Raw genomic sequence first — 20578 nt, forward strand, 5'->3', positions numbered from 1 at the left:
ACTAGACAAACCCAACAACATAGGGAGAAGCCAGGCAGTGCGGGGGCATGCCTTTAATCCCCACGGATGAGGAGAGAGAAAAGAACAAGGCAGTTCTTCCTGTAAGGAGTGGGTGAGGACCCACAGCAGGGAGCAAACAGCGGCAGGAAGTGCCCTGGCTTTTATTCTGGGTGCTCATGGTGTTCTGTGCAGCAAGTGATGTGGAAACGTGGTCCCTGCGTCCGTGTGGTCAGGAGCAGAGAACGGAGGAGCCGCCACACCTGGCTTTTTGTGTAGTTTAGAGATTCAGACTCAAGTGTGTCCGTATGTGCGGCAAACGCTTTCCCCACGAAAACAGCTCTCTGGCTCACTAACATCCTTACAGCCTGACAACAGCACTTCCCGCCAGCGACCTCAGTCTTCCAATTTCCATGTTATGTGGCTTTTCAGAGTGGACTACGTTTCCCAGTATTCTCAGGTTGTTACATGACCAGAATTCAGCCAATAGCGGGAAGGATGCATCTTTCCTCTTTTCTTTTCTCCCCTCTTGGCTTAGGCAAGAGTGAGACACCAAATATTGAACCTTGAGGAGGGAAACCGTCTTCTAAGGACTTTAAAAACAGCTAGGTCTATATATACATGTATGTGTATGTATTTATACATATACATATGTACACACATATTTGCCAGGAGGTGGTGGCACATGCTTCTAATCTCAGGGTCTCTCTGTGTAGCCCTGGCTGTCCTGGAACTCACTCTGTAGACCAGGCTGGCCTTGAACTCGGAGATCAGTCTGCCTCTGCCTTCGGAGTGCTGGGATCAAAGGTGTGCACCACCACAGCCAGGTTTACCGTTACCATTTTTAACTGTGCATGTGCCGCTGAGTGCAGTGACTGTAGAGTCCAGAAGAGGGCGTTGGAGCCCCTGTTAGCTGCCTGAAATGGGGGCTGGGATTCCAACCCGGAACTTGTGTACTGTGGCCTCCTGTCCAGTGGACATCTCACCGGTGCCCAGCTGGGCCTTTTTTTTTTTTTTTTTTTTATTGTATGGCTCTTTTCCTTGTGGTGTGCCCGTGCATGTGAGAGCAGGTGTGCCGTCACCGTGTATGGAGAAGTCTTCTTTCACTTTTTTTTTCCCCCTTGAGGAAGTGGTAATTGGATCCCTAAGGCTGACTGGTCAGCTAGCCTAGTCTCACAGGAGAACTCCAGGTTCAGCAAGGGCCATCACACCCAGCCTTTTACGCGGGAACTGGGATTTGAACACAGGATTTCATGGAGCTGTGACTCAAGCCTTGTGATTTCTCTGTTTGTTTGCTCTTTTGTTTCTCTTGTGATGTTAGCGAGGGTCTCCTGTAGCCCAGGCTGCGTTTCGGATCCCCCCGCCTCCGTCTCCGCAGTGGCTACACAGGCGGCACAGGACAGCTCGGTGCCCGCGAGGCTAGCCCTCTGCCCTCTGCCCCCCAACGCCACTCTTCCTTATGCTTACAAGGATCCCATAAAATAGTCCATTATTCACCCTAAGGCCCAGAGACTTTCAGTACCTTTTCCAAGCCAACACATCACAGCAGAAAGAGAATTTAAAATTCACAACTTGTCTGATCAAATCAGCGAGCAGTTGGGACGCGTGGCCAGTAGGGTGCGCTGCCGCTCGCGCCCTGCTCTTGTCGCGCACGCGCAGTGGCACCTCCTTGCGGCTTTCCCGGAGCCCTTGCTCTGCGCCCAGCTCAGGCCTCAACCGATGACTGCACACTCAACCGATGAGTGTGATCTTATGGCTGCAGCCTCTGCAGATCTTAGGTGCTGTGCCTCTGCGCCCCTGCCTCGCGCCAGAGCCCTGAACATTGCCCTGTTCTCCTCCCCACTTTATTTAGCCCCTTAAAATTAGCCGGTAAGGCCAATCCCGGAGAGCAATTTAACCCCCTCTTTCCTAAATAAAATTCAATTACTCAGTCCCGCTAGTGTCAGAGGCCTTTAACCCAAACCCTAGGGACACAGAAGCAGGGAGAATGTGGTTCCGGGCCAGCCTGGGCTACCCAGTGAGACCCCCATTTCAGAATTTTTCTCAAATAAATTTTATTTTTACCAGGTGTCATAGCCCGCACCTTTGATCCCAGCAGCTGCGAGTCAAAAGCAGGCAGGTCCGAGGCCCCAGCCTGGTCTACATCGTGAGTTTCAAGCCAGCCAGGGCTTGTACCCCGTCTGGAAAACAAACAACAAAAACGAAGTTACTGCTTTTTGGAGCGAGGGTCATCCGCAGCTCAGTCTGACCTGGAGCCGCGCGATCACCAGCCTCCACCGCGCAGGACTGACGACTGGGGTCTGTGGTGTCACCCCAGTGCTCAGAGCCCAGTCCGGTTAATGTGTGCTTGATGTCTGCGCCGCGGGGCACGTGTGGGTCAGAGGAGTCTCTGGAGCGGCATTCTCTATGCACCATGGTTTGGGGGGCAGTGTCAGGTCATCGGGCTCGTGTGACTGCGTTTTTCCTCAGTGATCTCAGCGTCTTGATTCGTTTTTGATACTTGGTATTGCTGGGAAGCCCAGGTCGCCTAGGAATTTCCCACAATCCTCCTGCCTTACCTTTCAAAGCTTTGAGATGGCAGGCTGGTCCAGCCTCGTCGGCCTCAGTTCCCTGTGTCTCTTCTGCGGTTGAGGCCCTGGCTTTCCTTTCCTTCTTTTACATGTTTTTTATTATTTTTTAAGAGGATTTTATTTATTTTGTACACACTGTTGCGCCTGCGTGTGTGCCTACCCATCAGAAGAGGGCACCAGCTCTCCTTAGAGGTGGCTGTGAGCCACCATGTTGTTGCTGGGAGAGCAGCCGGTGCGCTTAACCTCTGAGCCATCCCCCACCTTTCATTTTTCCATCCCCTCTTTAGTATTGCTTTCTGAAACAAAGTCTCAGTGTAGCCAGGGTGGTCTTGAACTCAGGTGTGGCTAAGGATAACCTTTCGAACCCGCTCCTCCAATCTCCAGCCTGAGGGAAGACAGGCTTGCGAGGCCAAGGCCGGTCTAGGAGCCTGCGTGGCCGGGCCCCCGGGCTCCCTTCTCACGGGCCAGGGGCGTGCTCTGCACCCGGGCGGCTACCTGGCCCCCTGAACCTCTTTGAGAACATTGGCCCCGTCCCATTACAAGACCCCACTCTGCCTGGAAAGCTGTGAGGCGTCTCTGACACTTCGGGGAGCTCTGGGTTCTTCCAGAAAAATAAATCAGGGCGCTCCCGACCAGAGGGCGCATGCGCTGGTCGGGTTAGAAAAAAAAAATAAGGAAAAGGAAAAGGAATGGAGTCACGACCCCATTTGTAGGCGGCCTTGGAGCTGAGTCCTCCTGCCCGTCACTCCTCGGGTGTCAGTCCACCGACACCGGCTCCGCGTCCCCTCTTGCGCACGCAGAGGTCAGGCATTAAGGAAACCAGCAGGGAGGGAGGCCGGAACCGGGTCGTTTAGAGCTTTCCGCATTGCAGGCTGGGAAGCCGCTCTCGTCTCCCCGGCTCAGCCGAGGGAGTGCATTGCCCGGGAACAATGGACGCCGCAGCGCGCGCAGGCTGCGGCCAGGGTCAGGCGGGGACAGCGCGCTCGCGGCCCTGCGGCGCCCCCTGCCGGACGCGCGCGGCGTGGCCGGGAGCGCGCCCGGGTCCCGCCCCGCCTCCCCCGGGAGGCTGAGGCAGAGGGAAGGCCCGGAGGTCTGGGCTACAGAGTGAGATCTCGTCCAAAGAGGAAGCAGACTGGAGACAACTGACTGAAAGCCAAGAAGCAGCAGCTTTGGTTCGGTTTTTGAAGCGAGGTTTTTCCGAGACAGGGTTTCTCTGTGTAGCCGTGGCTGGCCTGGAACTCACCGAGACCCGGCTGCCTCCGCCTCCCGAGCGCTGGGATTAAGGGCGCCTTCCACGCCCAGTTGTGAGGCCAGGTTTTATGCAGCCCTAGACGGCAGCGAACGTCGCCAAGGGTGGCTGGCCTCGATTTCCCGCCTCCCCGGCCTCCTGCCAGGTGGAGCTGCCTGTCACCCATCACGCGCTCATCTGTCGACATTTCTTTTTGCTTGGGGACTGGGTTTCTCTGCTTAACCCCGGCCGCCCTGGGACTCGCCCTGAAGAGCAGGCGAACTCGGATCCGCCTGCCTCTGCCTCACGGACGGCGTAGGCCACAGCTAAGCCGTTGCTATCACCGTTACTGCTGCGTTCCTCAGAGCGCGGATCAGGAGTTCGAGGCCAGCCTCCGCAGCCTGTGGGGTTGAAAGCCAGTGTATTCTACCAGAGACCTTGTCTCAACAACAACAATGCCCAGCGCTGGGGCGGCAGCGGCTGGATCGTCGAGATTAGGGGCCAGCCTGGGCTGCCTCGTGACACCAAAACAATACGGAGTGTCCTGAGAACACTGGGAAGGGCTCGCAGAAGCAGCGTGCGGCCCCGGGCCGGCCCAGCGGTGTCAAATTACATAACACCCTCAGGCCCAGGAACCGGACCTCGGTCCCAGCCGCTGCCGGGCCGAGCGTCGAGGTCCCTGTTCACAGATCTGTGGGGTCTCCGCGCGTCGACGCGGGGAGCTGCGCTCTGGAGCCTTTTAGCTTTGACGCCCGCGCGGGCAACGCTGCGCTGGGCCCGGGGGTCCGCGCTGGCCGCGCCCCGGCCTCGGCGCGGCGGCCCCACCTCCCCGGCGCCGCGGCGGCCTCTGCGCACGCGCCGGGCCGGCCCCCGCGGGGCCCCGCGCGCCGGGCCGCGAGCGCGCGCGCCGTCACGTGACGCGGCCAACCGGCGCCGCCCTATAAAAGGCCGGGCGTTGACGTCAGCGGCCTCTTCCGCCGCCGCCGCCGCCATCGCCGGCGCGCCTCGCTCTTCGCCTCCGCCCGGGACAATCCGTCGCCATCCGCCACCATGGTGAGGGGCCGCGGCCGGCCGGGGCCCGGGGACGGGCGCGGGGCTCCGGGGGGCCAGGGGGGTGGCCGTGGCGGGGCTTCCGCGCCGGCGTGGGGGGGGTGTTACGCGGCCGCCAGTGCCATAGCCGCGCCGCCCCGGGGCGCCGAGCCGTGCCGCGGGCCGCGGGGGCGCCCCTGGGGGCGCCGACTGCCTGCCGGGGTGGCGGAGGGGGCAGCAACGGGCGGGGGCCGCCCCCGAGGAGGTGACAGCCTGGAAGGGGGTCCTCCGCGGCCACCCCAGTAGGTCGTGCGCGTCCCCGCTTACCCTTGCCGGCTGGTGCCGTTCCTGGTTGCTGGGCCCCTCGGTATCGCTGGTCCTTGCAAGCCAAAGGTCCTTCGGGGCCTCTGGGACCCGGCATTTGACCTTGGAGTGCAGCGTATTCTGGTTGTGGGTGTTCGTGGACATATAGTGTGCGGGGGCACCTTCCGGCACCCCGTGTGCCGTCTTGCTGGTTTGTCATTCCTGGTTCTGGGGAGGGCACCACTGCCCACCGCCAGAGCCCTGGTTGCCAGTTCTGGACACGACCCAGCGCTGCTGAGCCGTGGGGGCCGGTCTGGCTGGCCTGCTTCCAGCATTTTCTCGGGTCCCTGCTGGTTTATGTGGCTGAGGGGGCCGCCCCGGTGGGCCTTGGACTCTGTAGCTGGGATGACATGGTGCCCGCGATGCAGAGTAGCCCAGGCTTGGTCGGACTCTGTCCTTACGTGCCCGGTGGCCGTGGTCAGCCTAGTGTTTGTTTAGAGCTGGATTTGTGACAGGCAGTCTGTGGACTCCTGATCTCTCTGTGAGGGCGTGAGTCACACGGCGGACTGCTGTCCCTTGTGGATGGCAGCCGCAGCTCCATCTTGGGGAGACATCCTGTTTCCTGTGGGGTAGACCTGCTGCCCTGCTCTGCTCAGTTCCTAGAACCCAGGCAAACCGAGCCCCTCCCCCGCTGCCACAGGTGAACTTCACAGTGGACCAGATCCGTGCCATCATGGACAAGAAGGCCAACATCCGGAACATGTCGGTCATCGCTCACGTGGACCACGGCAAGTCCACGCTGACCGACTCCCTCGTGTGCAAGGCGGGGATCATCGCCTCTGCTAGAGCGGGGGAGACCCGCTTCACGGACACGCGCAAGGACGAGCAGGAGCGCTGCATCACCATCAAGTCCACGTAAGCGCCTCCAGCTCTGGGAGGAGGGGCGGGGCCTGCCCAGGAGTCCTCCCCACTCCTGTCAGCCTGTTTGCTGCCAAGGGCCAGATGGTGGTATTTAGGGGGCTTGTGCAATGCAGCCCCGCGCGCCGGGTCCTCCCCCCGGCGGACAGGGAGTTGAAGACCACATAGCAGGGCTGGCTTCTCGCGGCCACTCGCACTGATGTCCCCCTCCTACCGCAGTGCCATCTCCCTCTTCTACGAGTTGTCCGAGAACGACCTGAACTTCATTAAGCAGAGCAAGGATGGCTCGGGCTTCCTTATCAACCTCATCGACTCCCCCGGCCACGTAGACTTCTCCTCGGAGGTGACCGCCGCCCTGCGTGTCACCGATGGGGCTCTGGTGGTGGTGGACTGCGTGTCTGGTAAGCGGGCTCGTCCTCCAGCTGGCACTCTTCTCACTCCCACAGGCTGCATTTGTGGGGCTTGTGAATGAAAGCCAGCCAGGTGTGCTGGTGCCTGCCACCCAGCCCACAGGGCTGAGCAGAGAAGCTGAGTTGTGGGACCCTGTCAGGAGAGACGTCAGTGCTTGGGGGCCTCTGCTATCCTTGTGACAACCCTCTGCGGCTGCAGTTCTAGGGCGTCTCTGAGCTCGCAGACATCTTAGCCATTCCCCCCCTTGACCAGGCGTGTGCGTGCAGACGGAGACGGTGCTGCGGCAGGCCATCGCAGAGCGCATCAAGCCTGTGCTCATGATGAACAAGATGGACCGTGCCCTGCTGGAGCTGCAGCTGGAGCCCGAGGAGCTCTACCAGACCTTCCAGCGCATCGTGGAGAACGTGAACGTTATCATCTCCACCTACGGCGAGGGCGAGAGTGGGCCCATGGGCAATATCATGGTGAGGAGCCAGCCGGGCGGGGTGGGCTCTGGGAACCACTGCGCCACGCATGATGACGGAAATTCTTCACTTTGACCTGATGTCTGTTGAAGAAACTCACTATCTGAGGCTGTGGGGCTCATGGCTGGGCTGCCTTTCGGGATGCTCCCGGCTCAGGGCTGTTCTCCTTCCTCAGATTGACCCCGTCCTGGGCACCGTAGGTTTCGGCTCTGGCCTGCATGGCTGGGCATTCACTCTGAAGCAGTTTGCAGAGATGTATGTGGCCAAGTTTGCAGCCAAGGGTGAGGGCCAGCTAGGGCCGGCCGAGAGGGCCAAAAAAGTGGAGGATATGATGAAGAAGCTGTGGGGGGACCGGTAAGTACTGTGGGGTGTGCGTGCTCCTCTCCCCCCACCCCAGCACCCTGGGCAGCCCGCTCCTATGTGCTCCTCTCTCTCTCTGCAAGGTATTTTGACCCCACCAATGGCAAGTTCAGCAAGTCTGCCAATAGCCCTGACGGCAAGAAACTACCCCGTACCTTCTGCCAGCTCATTCTGGATCCCATCTTCAAGGTGGGTCTGTGGGCAGCATGCCTGGGGGTCCCTCTGGCTTGGGAAGCAGCTCTCCCATACCTGATCCTTTGGGTCTTTGGAGCAGGTGTTCGATGCCATCATGAACTTCAGGAAGGAGGAGACGGCCAAGCTGATCGAGAAGCTGGACATCAAGCTGGACAGCGAGGACAAGGACAAGGAGGGCAAGCCCCTGCTCAAGGCTGTGATGCGCCGCTGGCTGCCTGCAGGCGATGCCCTTCTGCAGATGATCACCATCCATTTGCCATCCCCAGTCACTGCACAGAAGTACCGCTGCGAGCTGCTCTACGAGGGGCCCCCTGACGATGAGGCCGCCATGGGTAGGTGGCTTAGGGTTAGCCGCCGTCAGTTCCTCGGGCCACCGTGTGTACCAGGGTGACGTGAATGCCGCCTCTTCACAGGCATTAAGAGCTGTGACCCCAAAGGCCCTCTCATGATGTACATTTCCAAGATGGTGCCGACCTCAGACAAGGGCCGCTTCTACGCCTTCGGTCGAGTGTTCTCCGGGGTGGTGTCCACAGGCCTGAAGGTCCGGATCATGGGCCCCAACTACACTCCTGGGAAGAAGGAGGACCTGTACCTGAAGCCCATCCAGAGGTGGGCACTGCCCCTGTGCGGCCCGCGCGCGCCCTGGCTGGCGGCCCTGCTGACGCTCTGCCTCCCTCTAGGACCATCCTGATGATGGGCCGCTACGTGGAGCCCATCGAGGACGTCCCCTGCGGGAACATTGTGGGGCTGGTCGGCGTGGACCAGTTCCTTGTGAAGACGGGGACCATCACCACCTTCGAGCACGCTCACAACATGCGTGTGATGAAGTTCAGCGTCAGCCCTGTCGTCAGGGTGGCGGTGGAGGCCAAGAACCCTGCCGACCTGCCCAAGCTGGTGGAGGGGCTGAAGCGGCTGGCCAAGTCCGACCCCATGGTGCAGGTGTGCCTGCTTTAGGAGGGAGGCCCGGGCGGCCAGGAGGTGCAGGCCTGATGCGGGGGTTATGGCTGCAGACCTGGGGGCGGAGTGTGGCAGGGTGCTGACCACTGTCCCCACAGTGCATCATTGAAGAGTCGGGGGAGCACATCATCGCTGGCGCGGGCGAGCTGCACCTGGAGATCTGCCTCAAGGACTTGGAGGAGGACCACGCCTGCATCCCCATCAAGGTGGGCCCCCTCCTGCCCTGACCGGCCCCCTGGAGCCACAGGCCGCTCTGCGCACTGGCCTCTAGGCTCAAGCCCTGCCTGGGAGCTTGGAAGCCCTTCTGTTTACTGACAGGGCTGCTGCTTGTGTCCCTTGTGCAGAAATCCGACCCTGTTGTCTCGTACCGGGAGACAGTGAGCGAGGAGTCAAATGTGCTGTGTCTGTCCAAGTCCCCCAACAAGCACAACAGGCTGTACATGAAGGCCAGGCCCTTCCCCGATGGCCTGGCTGAGGACATCGACAAGGGGGAGGTGTCTGCCCGCCAGGAGCTCAAGGCGCGTGCGCGCTACTTGGCTGAGAAGTACGAGTGGGATGTGGCTGAAGCCCGTAAGATCTGGTGCTTTGGGCCCGATGGTACCGGACCCAACATCCTCACTGACATCACCAAGGGTGTGCAGTACCTGAATGAGATCAAGGACAGTGTGGTGGCTGGCTTCCAGTGGGCCACCAAGGAGGTGAGTGCCCGCGCCTGGACTGCCCTGCCCTCGAGGGCTGCTGGCTGTGGCTGACTTGCCCGCCCTCTCCAGGGTGCGCTCTGTGAGGAGAACATGCGTGGCGTGCGCTTCGACGTTCACGACGTGACCCTGCACGCGGACGCCATCCACCGCGGCGGGGGGCAGATCATCCCCACGGCGCGCCGCTGCCTCTACGCCAGCGTGCTCACTGCGCAGCCCCGCCTCATGGAGCCCATCTACCTGGTGGAGATCCAGTGTCCTGAGCAGGTGGTGGGCGGCATCTACGGCGTCCTCAACAGAAAGCGTGGCCATGTGTTCGAGGAGTCCCAAGTGGCTGGCACCCCCATGTTCGTGGTCAAGGCATACCTGCCTGTCAACGAGTCATTCGGTGAGTGTTGGCCAGTCTGCTGTCCCAGGCCTCTCGGTCCCTGAGGTTTGCAGGTGCCTGGGCAAAGCTGCAAAGCTCTATGTAGCTGGGAGGGGGGAGGGGTGGGGCAGACAGATTTCTGTGAGTTCAATTCCAGACTGGCTTCCATGAAAAGTCCCAGGGGAGGCAGGGGGGAGATAGACCTGGGGCCTAGGCTTGTTTTTTGAGCACCCTGCCTTGTGTCCAGGTTTCACCGCCGACCTCCGCTCCAACACTGGTGGCCAGGCTTTCCCCCAGTGTGTGTTCGACCACTGGCAGATCCTGCCTGGGGACCCATTTGACAACAGCAGCCGCCCCAGCCAGGTCGTGGCTGAGACCCGAAAGCGCAAAGGCCTCAAGGAGGGCATCCCTGCGCTGGACAACTTCCTGGACAAACTGTAGGCGGCCACACGGCACAGTGCCCGCCCATCAGAAGACACCCTGAGACTGTCCCCATAGTGCCGCTCTGGAGGCTGCTGGGGCTCCCCTGCCATCGCTCAGCACTAACAACACTTGATGCCAATTCTATTTATTTTGGAATTACACGGCAGCAGGCGAATCCCTCCCGCAGGCTGGACTGGCGGGCCGTGGGGTGGGCGGGACGCTCAGCTCTTTATCGGATGTCCAAAAGTCTAAATAAATGCATTCAGAGGTTTATGGGGTTCATGGCCTTGTGGAATTCCCCTAGGGAGCCCGGGTTGGTACCTCCTGGCAGGCTGATAGCCTGCGTTAAGCCTGGGGCCCTGTCTGTGCGAGCCATTGGAGTAATAAACTCATCTGGTTGACCCACCCTGAGTTCTCTCTCCTGTGCTGCGCCTGCTCCTTGGGGCCCCAAGGTTTCCCTGCTTCCCCTGTTGGTGCTGCCCTGCAGGGCCCTGATGTGTCCACCCATTTCCCACCACTCCCTGGCGACCCATCCGGCTTCCCGTGCCAGGACCCACCCAGCTAAACGTCCAGTGCTGTGGTCTGCGCGTTACCGGGCGCAGGTCTTAGCCCTCACTGCGTTGGCCAATCGTGGGAGAGCGTGGGGACAGCGGTCAGGGCCTCCTCCAGCCCTGCTCCTGCGGGCCAATGGGTGCTGCGTCCCGGCATGGCCGTCGCGTGACGCCGGCGGCCGACATCCGCTTCCGCTCTTGGGCGGTGTGCTGGCCAGTGAGCGGCGCCTTCCGGCTTCCGCGTCGAGCCCTCAGCCAATAAGCGCTGGCTTCCGGGCCCCGCAGGGCGGGGCGCAGCTCGGTGGGCGCATGCGTAGACGCCTCCCGGGACTTGAGCAGGAGGAGCTCGCGGGGGCTACGCTGGCACCGGGCGGGGACTCGCAGGCGGAGGACGGTACGGACGGGCCGGGGCGAGGCCGGGGCGAGGCCGGGGCTGCGCGTCGGGGATCCGGGGGACACCCGGTGAGGGCGGGAGCCAGGGGAGGGAACTCACGGGGGCACCCGGGACGCTCAGGCCGGGAGAGGTGGACCTCTAGGACCGGCACTGCTGCTGCGCATGCGTGGATCGGCACCCTGAGTTCCGGGGTGCAGGTGGGCATGATTGACAGGTGAGGAATAGGGTCCTCCAAAGCTAGAGGCTATGGCAGAGTGTTGAGAGTAGAGAACCACACGCTGTTCCGTCACTCACGACAATCCTCCTGCCTCAGCCTCCCGAGTGCTGGGCTGACAGTGGGGCACATGCCGCTACTTTCTGCTCTTTGTAGTTTGTGTGCGTATGTATGTACTGCTTGAGAGGTGTCTTTCTCGCTTCTTTAGTTCCATCCGCGCTTGTATCTGAGTGGGGCGTCTCAGCGACGGTGGGTACCTGAGTGGCACAGAAGTTGTGGGTACTAGTGAGTCAACCAGTACAGTCGCTAGGAACCAAACGCAGGACAGTGCAAGAACAGCGGCACTCTTGACATCCGACCCCGCCCCCAGCCCCTGCCTAGCGGTGCACACACCATGCTTGCTTGAGGTGGGCTTGCTTGGAGCTCACTAAGTATCTGAGGATGGCCCCGAACTCCTGATCTTCCAGCCTTCCCCTCCCCAGTGCTGCTGTGACAGGTTTGCTCTGCCATGCCAAAATCGGGGTGGGGTCTTTAGCCGACTCAAGAAGGTCCGGGGTCAGGGCATGGGGTGCCCCACCCCTCCTGGGAGAAGTGGGCCCCCTCCCTGATGAGCATTTCCTCTTCTGTTTCCCCCAGCTACCCGGCCCCTGGAGTCCTGCGCAAGCCAGCCGCCATGGCCACCTTCAGGCAGGAGGACGTGGAGGAGCATTATGAGATGGGGGAGGAGCTGGGCAGGTGAGTGGGGGTGGGGCGGGCGGGAGGGGCGGTCACCGACGCCTCCACCCTTCGTGCCCGCTGTCTAGAGGTGGTGGGCATACGCTGTGCCGGTGGCCCCACTCTGGGCTTCAGACCCCAGGATGTTCTTCTCAGGCGTTCTCTGTGCCTGAGCTGTGGGGAGACTTGGAACTGTGCCTAGGCCAGGGAAGGAGCCCAAGAGCACTTGGTGACGGTCTCACTGTGAATTCCCGGCTGGTCTGGAACTCGCTGCTCACAGGGATCCTCCTACCTCTGCCTCCCACGCGCCAGGACTAAAGGCTTGTGCCACCACGTCTGGCCTTGTTTGGTTTTTTTGTTTTTGAGGCAGTGTCTCAGGTACCCCAGGCTGGCCCTGAACTTCTTTCATGGAATTATTACATTGTGTGTGCGTGTTTGTGTGCTGTGTGCGTGTGCTGGGCACAGCACAGCTTCCTGGAGTCCGCCCTGCGCTACCGTTTGGGTCTCAGGGCCCGAGCGAGGTCCTGTCTGGCAGGCCTGGGTGTTGGGGCTACCTGGCTGCACACGGCTGTCCCTGGACTTTGACAGTCCCCCTCTCTTCCGTTCTTCTACACCAGGCCACGCTGGAGTCTCCCCACTTCTTGCACGGTTCAAGAGACGCTTTCTCGCTTGCTATTCCCTGAGAAAGCGGACTTCACTCCCAGGCCAGCCCTCAGTCCTCTCTAGCTCTGGAGGGCAGCGCCCCCACCCCATCCACCGCCCACCTCCTCCTTCTAAGGGGCCTCAAACCTTATTTGGCGAGCTCTGCCCTGGCCAGCCTTCTGGGAGCCTCAGGGCCCGCCCCATGATGTCACCAGCACGGAATGTAAATAACCGGCCTCCTGGAAGGCAGGCTGAGGAGCACACTGCAGCTGCACCGAGAGGGGCCTGGTGGGAACAGCCCTGGCGGATGGCCGGCAGCTGTGCCATCTCTGGGAGACGGCTCAGGTTGTGGGTGCCTGGCACACCACAGGGCTCCGGCCGGTCCCCATCATCCACGTTCAAAGAGCCACCTGGAGTGGCCACATCTGTTAGTTAGTCCACTTCCCATGGGAAGGGACCATCCCATGGCAGGGTCTCTGAGACCTAGACTGGGAAAAGTAAGATGTGGGGCCGGAGCTCAGTGACTACAGTATCTGCTGCCCTTGCCCAGGACGCAGGTTCAGTCCCAGCGGCTCACTACAGCGGTGACTCCAGCTCACGCCCCTGCCTGGCCTCTGTGCGCAGAACTTGTGTGGAAATAAAGAGGGAGCTCGGTTATGCAGCTGGGTACCCTCCTCGCCCTTACGTAGTCACACATTGGGTGTGGTTCCGGGACTGAGGACAGGACTGCTGCTCTTGTAGCCAATGAGGATGAGCGTGTGCAGAACTCGGGCATACCTTCCTGTAGTGTTTGGGGCGCTGGCGTGGGCAGACGGCTGGCCGACACCACCTGTGCCCACCCGCCGTCTGCAGCTCTGCCTCCTTAATCCGTTCTAAAAGAGTCATTTATTTGTTACGTAGACAGCATTCTGCCTGCACGCCAGCAGAGGGCGCCAGATCTCACATTAGATAGTTGTGAGCCACCATGTGGTTGCTGGGAATTGAACTCAGGACCTCTGGAAGAGCAGCCAGTGCTCTTAACCTCTGAGCCATCTCTCCAGCCCCTAATTTTTAATTTTAATTTAATTTTTGTTTGTTTCTAGAGACAGGGTTTCTCTGTGTAGCCCTGGCTATCCTAGAACTCACTCTGTAGACCATGCTGGCCTCGAACTCCCAGAGATCTGGCTGCCTCTGCCTCCCTGAGTCCTGGGATCACAGGGGTGCACCTGGCTTATTTTTGTATCTTTTGCACTATGTTTTGCTTGCATGTCCAGCTGTGTGCCGTGTGTGTGCAGTTCCCGAAGAGGCCAGTAGGGGGGCTAGGGGGCCTAGACCTGGAGTTGCAGAGGGGCTTGGGTTGTGAGCCACCATATGGGTGATGGACTCACCCCGGGTCCTCTGCGAGGGCAGCCAGAGCCACCGCTGTGCGGTCTCCTCCACACCTTGTCTGTGGCAGAGCTCAGGGATTGGGTGAAGCGGAGCAGGGAGCCCTGGTTTCGCCACCCCTGGCTTTGTGTGATCTGGGGATTGAACTCCGGTCCCCATGCTTTGATAGCAAGCCTTTTACTAGCCCACCCAGCAGGCAACCCCTAGCCCCGTGTCTCTGGAGGAAGACTTGTTTGTGATCTGATACAATTCCAGGAAGCCGTGTTCCTGCGCCTAAGGTCCGGAGGGCTCGCTGGCCGCGAGTGTGACCCGAGTTAGCACGCCCGGAGCCTCATGCAGTGGACGGCAGTGGCAGCATCCTTCTCCATTAATGACTGGAGGATGCAGCGAGCCACTGCCCCAGTGAGCTGAAGCTGGGCGTGTTTACCATCATGCTCTCACCGGCCTCACAGGCTTTTGTTTATCTTGTTTGTGGTTTTGCTGTTTTTGAGTCTGGCGCTGGGGTTTTGTCCTCAGAGCACTACCGTTGCCTGTAGGGTCTACCGTGACCAGCCCTCACCCCTCGTCCTCAGGGTATCCTGGGTCCCTTGGCACAAGAAACCCTCGTGCATCCTGCACTCCCTCCTACCCCTCTGGAAGGGAGGGCAGAGCTCTGGCGCAGCCCGTGAGAAGGAGGCACGGGTACCGTGCAGGTCCTGTCGCTGGGAGTGGGCTAGTTGGGCAGCCGGGAGGTGCCTGCGGCAGAGCGAAGCCAGATGTGTCAGAACCAGGCTATAGACAAAGCTGGAGGCAGTGGGCTGGAGAGACGGCTCAGAGGTTCGGAGCACTGGCTGCTCTTCATGACAACCTGATTTCAATCCCCAGCCACCACATGGTGGCTCACCACCATCTATAGTGAGATCTGGTGCCCTCTGCTGGCGTGCAGGTGCATATACAAACAGAGCACCCATACATAAAACAATTTTTGTTTCTTAAAAGAAAGCTGGAGTAGAGGCGGAAGTCAAGGCTTTTGAGACAGGGTTTTTCTGTGTATTTTGGCTGTCCTGGAACTCACTCTGTAGACTCACTCTGCTGGCCTCAGGGATCCACCTGCCTCTGCCTCCTGAGTGCAGGGATTAAATGTGTGCGCCACCACGCCTGGCTTAGTTCTTATGTGCGTGTGTGTGTGTGTGTGTGTGTGTGTGTGTGTGAGTCAGCAGCTTGCAGGAGTCGGTGCTCTCCTCTCCCTGTGTTTGTCAGGGTTGGTGCCGTCTGAGCCATTTCACCAGCTCCATGGTGTGTGAGACAGGGTCTCATGTAGCCCAGGCTGGCGTCACACTCACCATGTAGCCAAGGATGGCTTTGCACATCTGATCCTCCTGCCTCTGCCTTCCTAATGCCAGGATGACAGGCAGGCTCTGCTCCCTAAAACGTTCATGCATCGAGGCTGTAGGAAAATATGCATGAAGTCTTGTCCTAGCCGGAGTGAGAACTTGTGTTCAGGAGCTGAGGGCCAGCCTGGGCTACATGGCCAGACTATCCCATTCTACAAACAAAAGAAGAACCAACAACCAAAGGTAGTTGTCAACAAACAAACAAACTAAAACCTGGCTGTGATAGCAGCCCTTACCTTCCCAGCCCTCGGGAGGCGGAGGCCAGGGGGCACTGAGTTCAAGGTTAGCCTGGGCTACTTAGTAAGATTTGGCTATTGTTGAGAACAGTCTTGTAGCTTAGACTGTGGTGTGTGGCTCTATTCCTGAGCAAGACTGACAGGGAGCCCCTGGCAACACCAGAGACCTCCGATGAGTTTCAGTGGGACCACTTGCAGGAGCAGAAATGGCTCAAAGACCGCTGCATCCCCAAAGCCCCTTCCCACACAGGTGACAGCCCCCAAAGCCAGGACCCGGGGCGCCCAGACAGCCCAGGCGCAGCTCCTACAGCTCCTCGGCGGCCTCATCCTCCCCGGGTGGCCTGGCTGGTCTGCGTCAGTCAAGAGTCCTGAGCGGTGTCGCTGGTTATGTGTTTGGGGGGAGGCAGTGCCTCTGGGGGGCGTCAGGGGCTTCTTGAGACCGAGCTGAGCTGTTGGCTTCCTGTCTGAGGGGCCTTGCTCTAACGGAACATTTTCATCTTAGAGGCTGGGGCTGTGCAGCAGCTGGCCTCGGCCTCCTGAGTGCTGGGTGCCAGGTGGGCGCCACCACAGCTGGGTTGATGGGCATTTACAGTGTGTGTGTGTGAGAGAGAGAGAGAGAGAGAGAGAGAGAGAGAGAGAGAGAGAGAGACAGGTCGGTCGACGGTAGGGATCTTCCTCAGTCGGCTGTTTTGAATCACGGTTTCCCTGTGTACACCAGGCTAGCCCTAAACTCACGGAGACCCGCCTGCCTCTGCCTCCTGAGTACTGGGCTTAAAGGCGTGGTCACCACACCTCTCTGAGGAGCCCCATTTTTATGTCACCTTGGTTTTTTTATTTTTATTCTTGCGGTTGTCTCGCTGGAGCTGGTTGAGCGCTGGACTCCCCGGGCGGGGACCGTCCTCCATCCGTCAGCGCTGGGGTTAACCACCGCTAACTCTGCTGTGCCCAGTGCCCAGCCAGCGCTCTCTCCCCCCAGTCCCCGGGTCCCCGGGGCGGATTTGCTGTCGTGGGAGCCCTCACGGAGGCTGGGTACCCCAGCGAAGGTGTCCTCCGCTCCCCCTCCCCGCAGCGGCCAGTTTGCCATCGTGCGCAAGTGCCAGGAGAAGGGCACGGGCATGGAGTACGCGGCCAAGTTCATTAAGAAGCGGCGCCTGCCGTCCAGCCGGCGCGGGGTGAGCCGGGAGGAGATCGAGCGCGAGGTGAGCATCCTGCGCGAGATCCGGCACCCCAACATCATCACGCTACACGACGTGTTCGAGAACAAGACGGACGTGGTGCTGATCCTGGAGCTGGTGTCCGGCGGGGAGCTCTTCGACTTCCTGGCTGAGAAGGAGTCGCTGACGGAGGACGAGGCCACGCAGTTCCTCAAGCAGATCCTGGACGGCGTCCACTACCTGCACTCCAAGCGCATCGCGCACTTCGACCTGAAGGTGGCGCGCGCGCGCGGGCCGGGGGCGCGGGGAGGGCGGGCCGGGGTCCCCGAGGGTCACGCCGCGCTGCCTGCCGCCCGCAGCCCGAGAACATCATGCTGCTGGACAAGCACGCGGCCAGCCCGCGCATCAAGCTGATCGACTTCGGCATCGCGCACAGGATCGAGGCGGGCAGCGAGTTCAAGAACATCTTCGGCACGCCCGAGTTCGTGGGTGAGGGGCGGGTGTGGGCGCCGCCGGGGGGCGGGGAGGGTCCCTGTGCCCCTTCCGCCTGACCTGCCTGCGCGGCCCTGTGTCCACAGCCCCCGAGATCGTCAACTACGAGCCGCTGGGCTTGGAGGCCGACATGTGGTGAGTGGGGTGGGAAGGGTGGGGCCTCCTGCCCGGACCCCAGCCTGTCACGGTTCTCCGGGCTCCGCTTGCTCACAGCCTGAGCGGCGTGGGTGGGCCGCCGGGCCGCGCCATCCTGCGGCCCTGGCTTCGGTTCGGGTGCTCGGGCGGCCCTCTGATTGACACCGACTATACTCTAGAACCCCCGGCCCTACAGAGAGGGCCCCTCTGTCTCGGGAGTGCTGCCACAGCCATCCTGGCCGGTCTTTTCTGCCCCTGCAGGAGCATCGGTGTCATCACCTACATCCTGTGAGTGCCCAGGAGGGACTTCGGTCTGCACCTGCTAGAGGCCAGGGTCAGGGCTGGGACCTGCTCCAAGCCTGCTGGGAAATGGGAAAGGCGCGGCTCACGCTCTGCGGCCCTGGCTGGACCTCTGGCCACGCCCCCAGCCCCTCACTGGGGGATTCTAGGCCGGGCCCCACCCCTGATCACGCCCCCAGCCCTCACTGGGAGATTCTAGGCGGGGCTCCACCCTGGCCACGCCCCTAGCACCTCACCTGGGGATTCTGGGCGGGGCTTCACCCTGATTATGCCCCTAGCACCTCACCTGGGGATTCTGGGCGGGGCTTCACCCTGATTATGCCCCTAGCACCTCACCTGGGGATTCTAGGTGGTGGCTTGTTCCCAGCGCCTCACCGTTGGCCCTGTTCTGGGCTTGTCCTGCTTCCCAGGAGATGTTTCTCTTTCACAGGGGCCCAGCGTGCTGGGTAGTCAGGAGGATGGGAGATGCCCCAGTTTGCTTTCTGTGATAAAACACTGACCAAACCCGCCTTGGGGAAGAAAAGGTTTACTCTTACCCCACCCATCAGGGTCGGTCATGGAGGAAGTCAGGGCAGAAGTGGGAGCAGGGGCAGGAACTGTGGAGGGACACTGCTTCCGGCATGCTTGGCCTTCCCGTGTCCCCGGAGCACCTGCTCAGGGTTGGTGTCCCTCACAGTCCCGCTCCCGTCACCCATCAGGCGTGCCCACGGGCCAGTCCCAGTCAGGCCGTCTCCAGCCGAGGTCCCTTCGCAGATGTGACAGGCACCAGTGAGGCCGGTGGGGTGCCGGCCCCCCTCGGCCGACACCCGCCCTCCCCGCTCCCCGCCCGCCATGCGCCCTGTCTCCTTGCAGCCTGAGTGGGGCGTCCCCGTTCCTGGGGGAGACCAAGCAGGAGACGCTGACCAACATCTCGGCCGTCAACTATGACTTCGACGAGGAGTACTTCAGTAGCACCAGCGAGCTGGCCAAGGACTTCATCCGCAGGCTGCTGGTCAAGGACCCCAAGTAGGCGGCCGTGGCGGCAGCCCCTCGGCGACGCCCGCTGTGATGTTTGGCGGGTTTGTTGCATTCTGGAGGCAGGTCTCCTGCAGCCCAGGCTGGCCTCTGGCTCCTGGCTGGTGGGTGTCCGGCGCACCCCCAGCCTTTACACCCTCGTGGCTCCGAATAAAGCCACAGCGCTGGCGGAGCAAGCCCCCTATGGCCCCCTGTGGGCTGGGGCGGCAGGGGCCGGGTGTGTGTGTGTGTGTGTGTGTGTGTGTGTGTGTGACAGCGCCGAGGCCTGCAGGCTTTCCCTGGGCGAGGCACTCAGATGACTGGGGTCGTGGCGGGGTCACCTGACCTTTGTCGCCCTGGTGGGGTCCTATGGGGTCCCCTGGGTGGAGTCACCAGAGAGCTGACCTGCCTGAACCCACAGGAGGAGGATGACCATCGCGCAGAGCCTGGAGCACTCCTGGATCAAGGTGAGGCCTCGGAGCCCCAGGGCCTCAGGTGGGCGGGAGGCACGCTCAGCTGTCACGGCTCTGCCCCGCAGGTGCGCAGGCGCGAGGAGGGCGCCCGGAAGCCGGAGCGGCGGCGGCTGCGCGCGGCGCGCCTGCGCGAGTACAGCCTCAAGTCGCACTCGAGCATGCCGCGCAACACGAGCTACGCCAGCTTCGAGCGCTTCTCGCGCGTGCTGGAGGACGTGGCGGCGGCGGAGCAGGGCCTGCGGGAGCTGCAGCGGGGCCGGCGCCAGTGCCGGGAGCGCGTGTGCGCGCTGCGCGCGGCCGCCGAGCAGCGGGAGGCGCGCTGCCGCGACGGGAGCGCGGGGCTGGGCCGCGACCTGCGGCGCCTGCGCTCGGAGCTGGGGCGCACGGAGGCCCTGCGCACGCGGGCGCAGGAGGAGGCGCGCGCGGCGCTGCTGGGCGCCGGCGGCCTGAAGCGCCGCCTGGGCCGCCTGGAGAACCGCTACGACGCACTGGCGGCGCAGGTGGCCGCCGAGGTGCAGTTCGTGCGCGACCTGGTGCGCGCGCTGGAGCAGGAGCGGCTGCAGGCCGAGTGCGGCGTGCGCTAGGCCGCGGCCCGGGGGCCCCGGCGGCCGCCCCGCACCCCACCCCACCCCGGCCTCGCGAGTCCCAGAATAAAGCTGCTTTTCACGCACTGCCGCGAGTGTTCCACGGGGCGGGCGGGCGGGCGGCCCCTCCACCTCCCGGCCCACGACCCGCACCCCCGATCATGCCTGTGCCGCACCGGAGGGTTCATACACGCAGACTGCACTGGTAAAGCTGCAGCTCTGTGGGTCCCCGGGCAGCACAGCCCTGAACAGGACGCACCGCAGCGGGTGGCGGTGCCCGGAGGACACTGTCCCAGCTCGCAGAGGCGGAGGCAGGAGGATTGCTTGAGGCAGTTTGGGATGTCCTCCTGCCCCAGGAGCAGTCAGGGCCCCTCAGCTGAGTCCTGCCTGATGTCCCTCTAGCTGGTCCTGCACAGCGGGCGGGAACGGGCTGTCACAGGCTCAGGCCGCAGCCTCCCGTCGCTGGGCCGGCTACGGTTACGCACACGCTGTCGTGTGCCGGGCCGCCGCGGGGTGGCAGCAGAGAGCCGTCGACGGAACCCTGGCCGGCTGCGCCTCGGAGGGCTGGTTCGGGGCTCCATGGCCCCACAACTATGTCTAGGTCCAGATTCGAGGCTCAGACGCTTTCCGCCATCTGTGGGCGCAGAGCCCATACACATAAATAAAACTTTCTAAATGTTTACAAAGCCAGGTGTGATGGCACATGCCTGGCGAGGTAGAGGCAGGTCGCTCTCTGTGAGTTCGAGGCCAGCCTGGTGTGCAGTGAGTTCCAGGACATCCAGGGCCAGACAGAGAAACCCTGTCTCAAACAATAAAAAATAAAAGTTGATGTGGTCACCGTAGGCCCCATTCACAGGCTTGAACATCCGGTAACCCTCAGGACCCAGAAATGGAGCCTTATTTGACAGGATCTGTTATATTCGCTAAGTTTTGCTGCAGACAAACAGGGAATGTTCCAGCACAGTGATGTTCAGGATGGATGGGCGGGGGGGGGGGGGGGGGGGGGCTATGGCAGCTCCAAGTATGCACACCAAGATC

The 20578-nt window shown here is 61.6% G+C and overlaps 2 protein-coding genes, 1 long non-coding RNA gene and 1 other non-coding gene across 7 annotated transcripts; 3 read left to right on the plus strand and 1 right to left on the minus strand.

Annotated features, from left to right (window-relative positions):
* Positions 1 to 2034: 2034 nt before the first annotated feature.
* LOC132648768 (uncharacterized) lies at positions 2035 to 5828 on the minus strand. Its single transcript, XR_009587176.1, has 2 exons — positions 5152 to 5828; positions 2035 to 4196 (listed from the first exon to the last, which is right to left on the minus strand). It is a non-coding gene; the product is annotated as an uncharacterized LOC132648768 (long non-coding RNA).
* On the plus strand, positions 4704 to 10325 carry Eef2 (eukaryotic translation elongation factor 2). The gene is made up of 13 exons (XM_021648906.2): positions 4704 to 4848; positions 5828 to 6042; positions 6265 to 6446; positions 6709 to 6920; positions 7096 to 7274; positions 7364 to 7469; positions 7555 to 7807; positions 7889 to 8084; positions 8156 to 8414; positions 8531 to 8638; positions 8777 to 9130; positions 9203 to 9518; positions 9745 to 10325. Exons 1-13 carry the CDS (start codon positions 4846 to 4848, stop codon positions 9936 to 9938), a joined length of 2577 nt encoding a protein of 858 aa, XP_021504581.1. The 5' UTR covers positions 4704 to 4845; the 3' UTR covers positions 9939 to 10325.
* LOC132648820 (small nucleolar RNA SNORD37) lies at positions 6966 to 7029 on the plus strand. The gene has a single exon (XR_009587223.1). It is a non-coding gene; the product is annotated as a small nucleolar RNA SNORD37 (small nucleolar RNA).
* Positions 10326 to 10756: 431 nt separating the features above from the next.
* Positions 10757 to 19672, plus strand: Dapk3 (death associated protein kinase 3). Of its 4 annotated transcripts, none has more exons than XM_021648899.2 (9): positions 10757 to 10865; positions 11716 to 11814; positions 16479 to 16839; positions 16923 to 17052; positions 17142 to 17190; positions 17452 to 17478; positions 18343 to 18495; positions 18905 to 18950; positions 19022 to 19672. In XM_021648899.2, the coding sequence occupies exons 2-9, from the start codon at positions 11753 to 11755 to the stop codon at positions 19538 to 19540; spliced, it is 1347 nt and encodes a 448-aa protein (XP_021504574.1). In that variant the 5' UTR covers positions 10757 to 10865; positions 11716 to 11752; the 3' UTR covers positions 19541 to 19672. The 4 variants fall into 4 exon arrangements, with proteins under 4 accessions (XP_021504574.1, XP_060227136.1, XP_060227134.1 ...); XM_060371153.1 differs by lacking the exon at positions 10757 to 10865 and adding an exon at positions 10911 to 10933; XM_060371151.1 differs by lacking the exon at positions 10757 to 10865 and adding an exon at positions 10948 to 11079.
* Positions 19673 to 20578: the final 906 nt, after the last annotated feature.

Source organism: Meriones unguiculatus, chromosome 17 (genome assembly GCF_030254825.1).
Source record: "Meriones unguiculatus strain TT.TT164.6M chromosome 17, Bangor_MerUng_6.1, whole genome shotgun sequence".
Taxonomy (NCBI): domain Eukaryota; kingdom Metazoa; phylum Chordata; class Mammalia; order Rodentia; family Muridae; genus Meriones; species Meriones unguiculatus.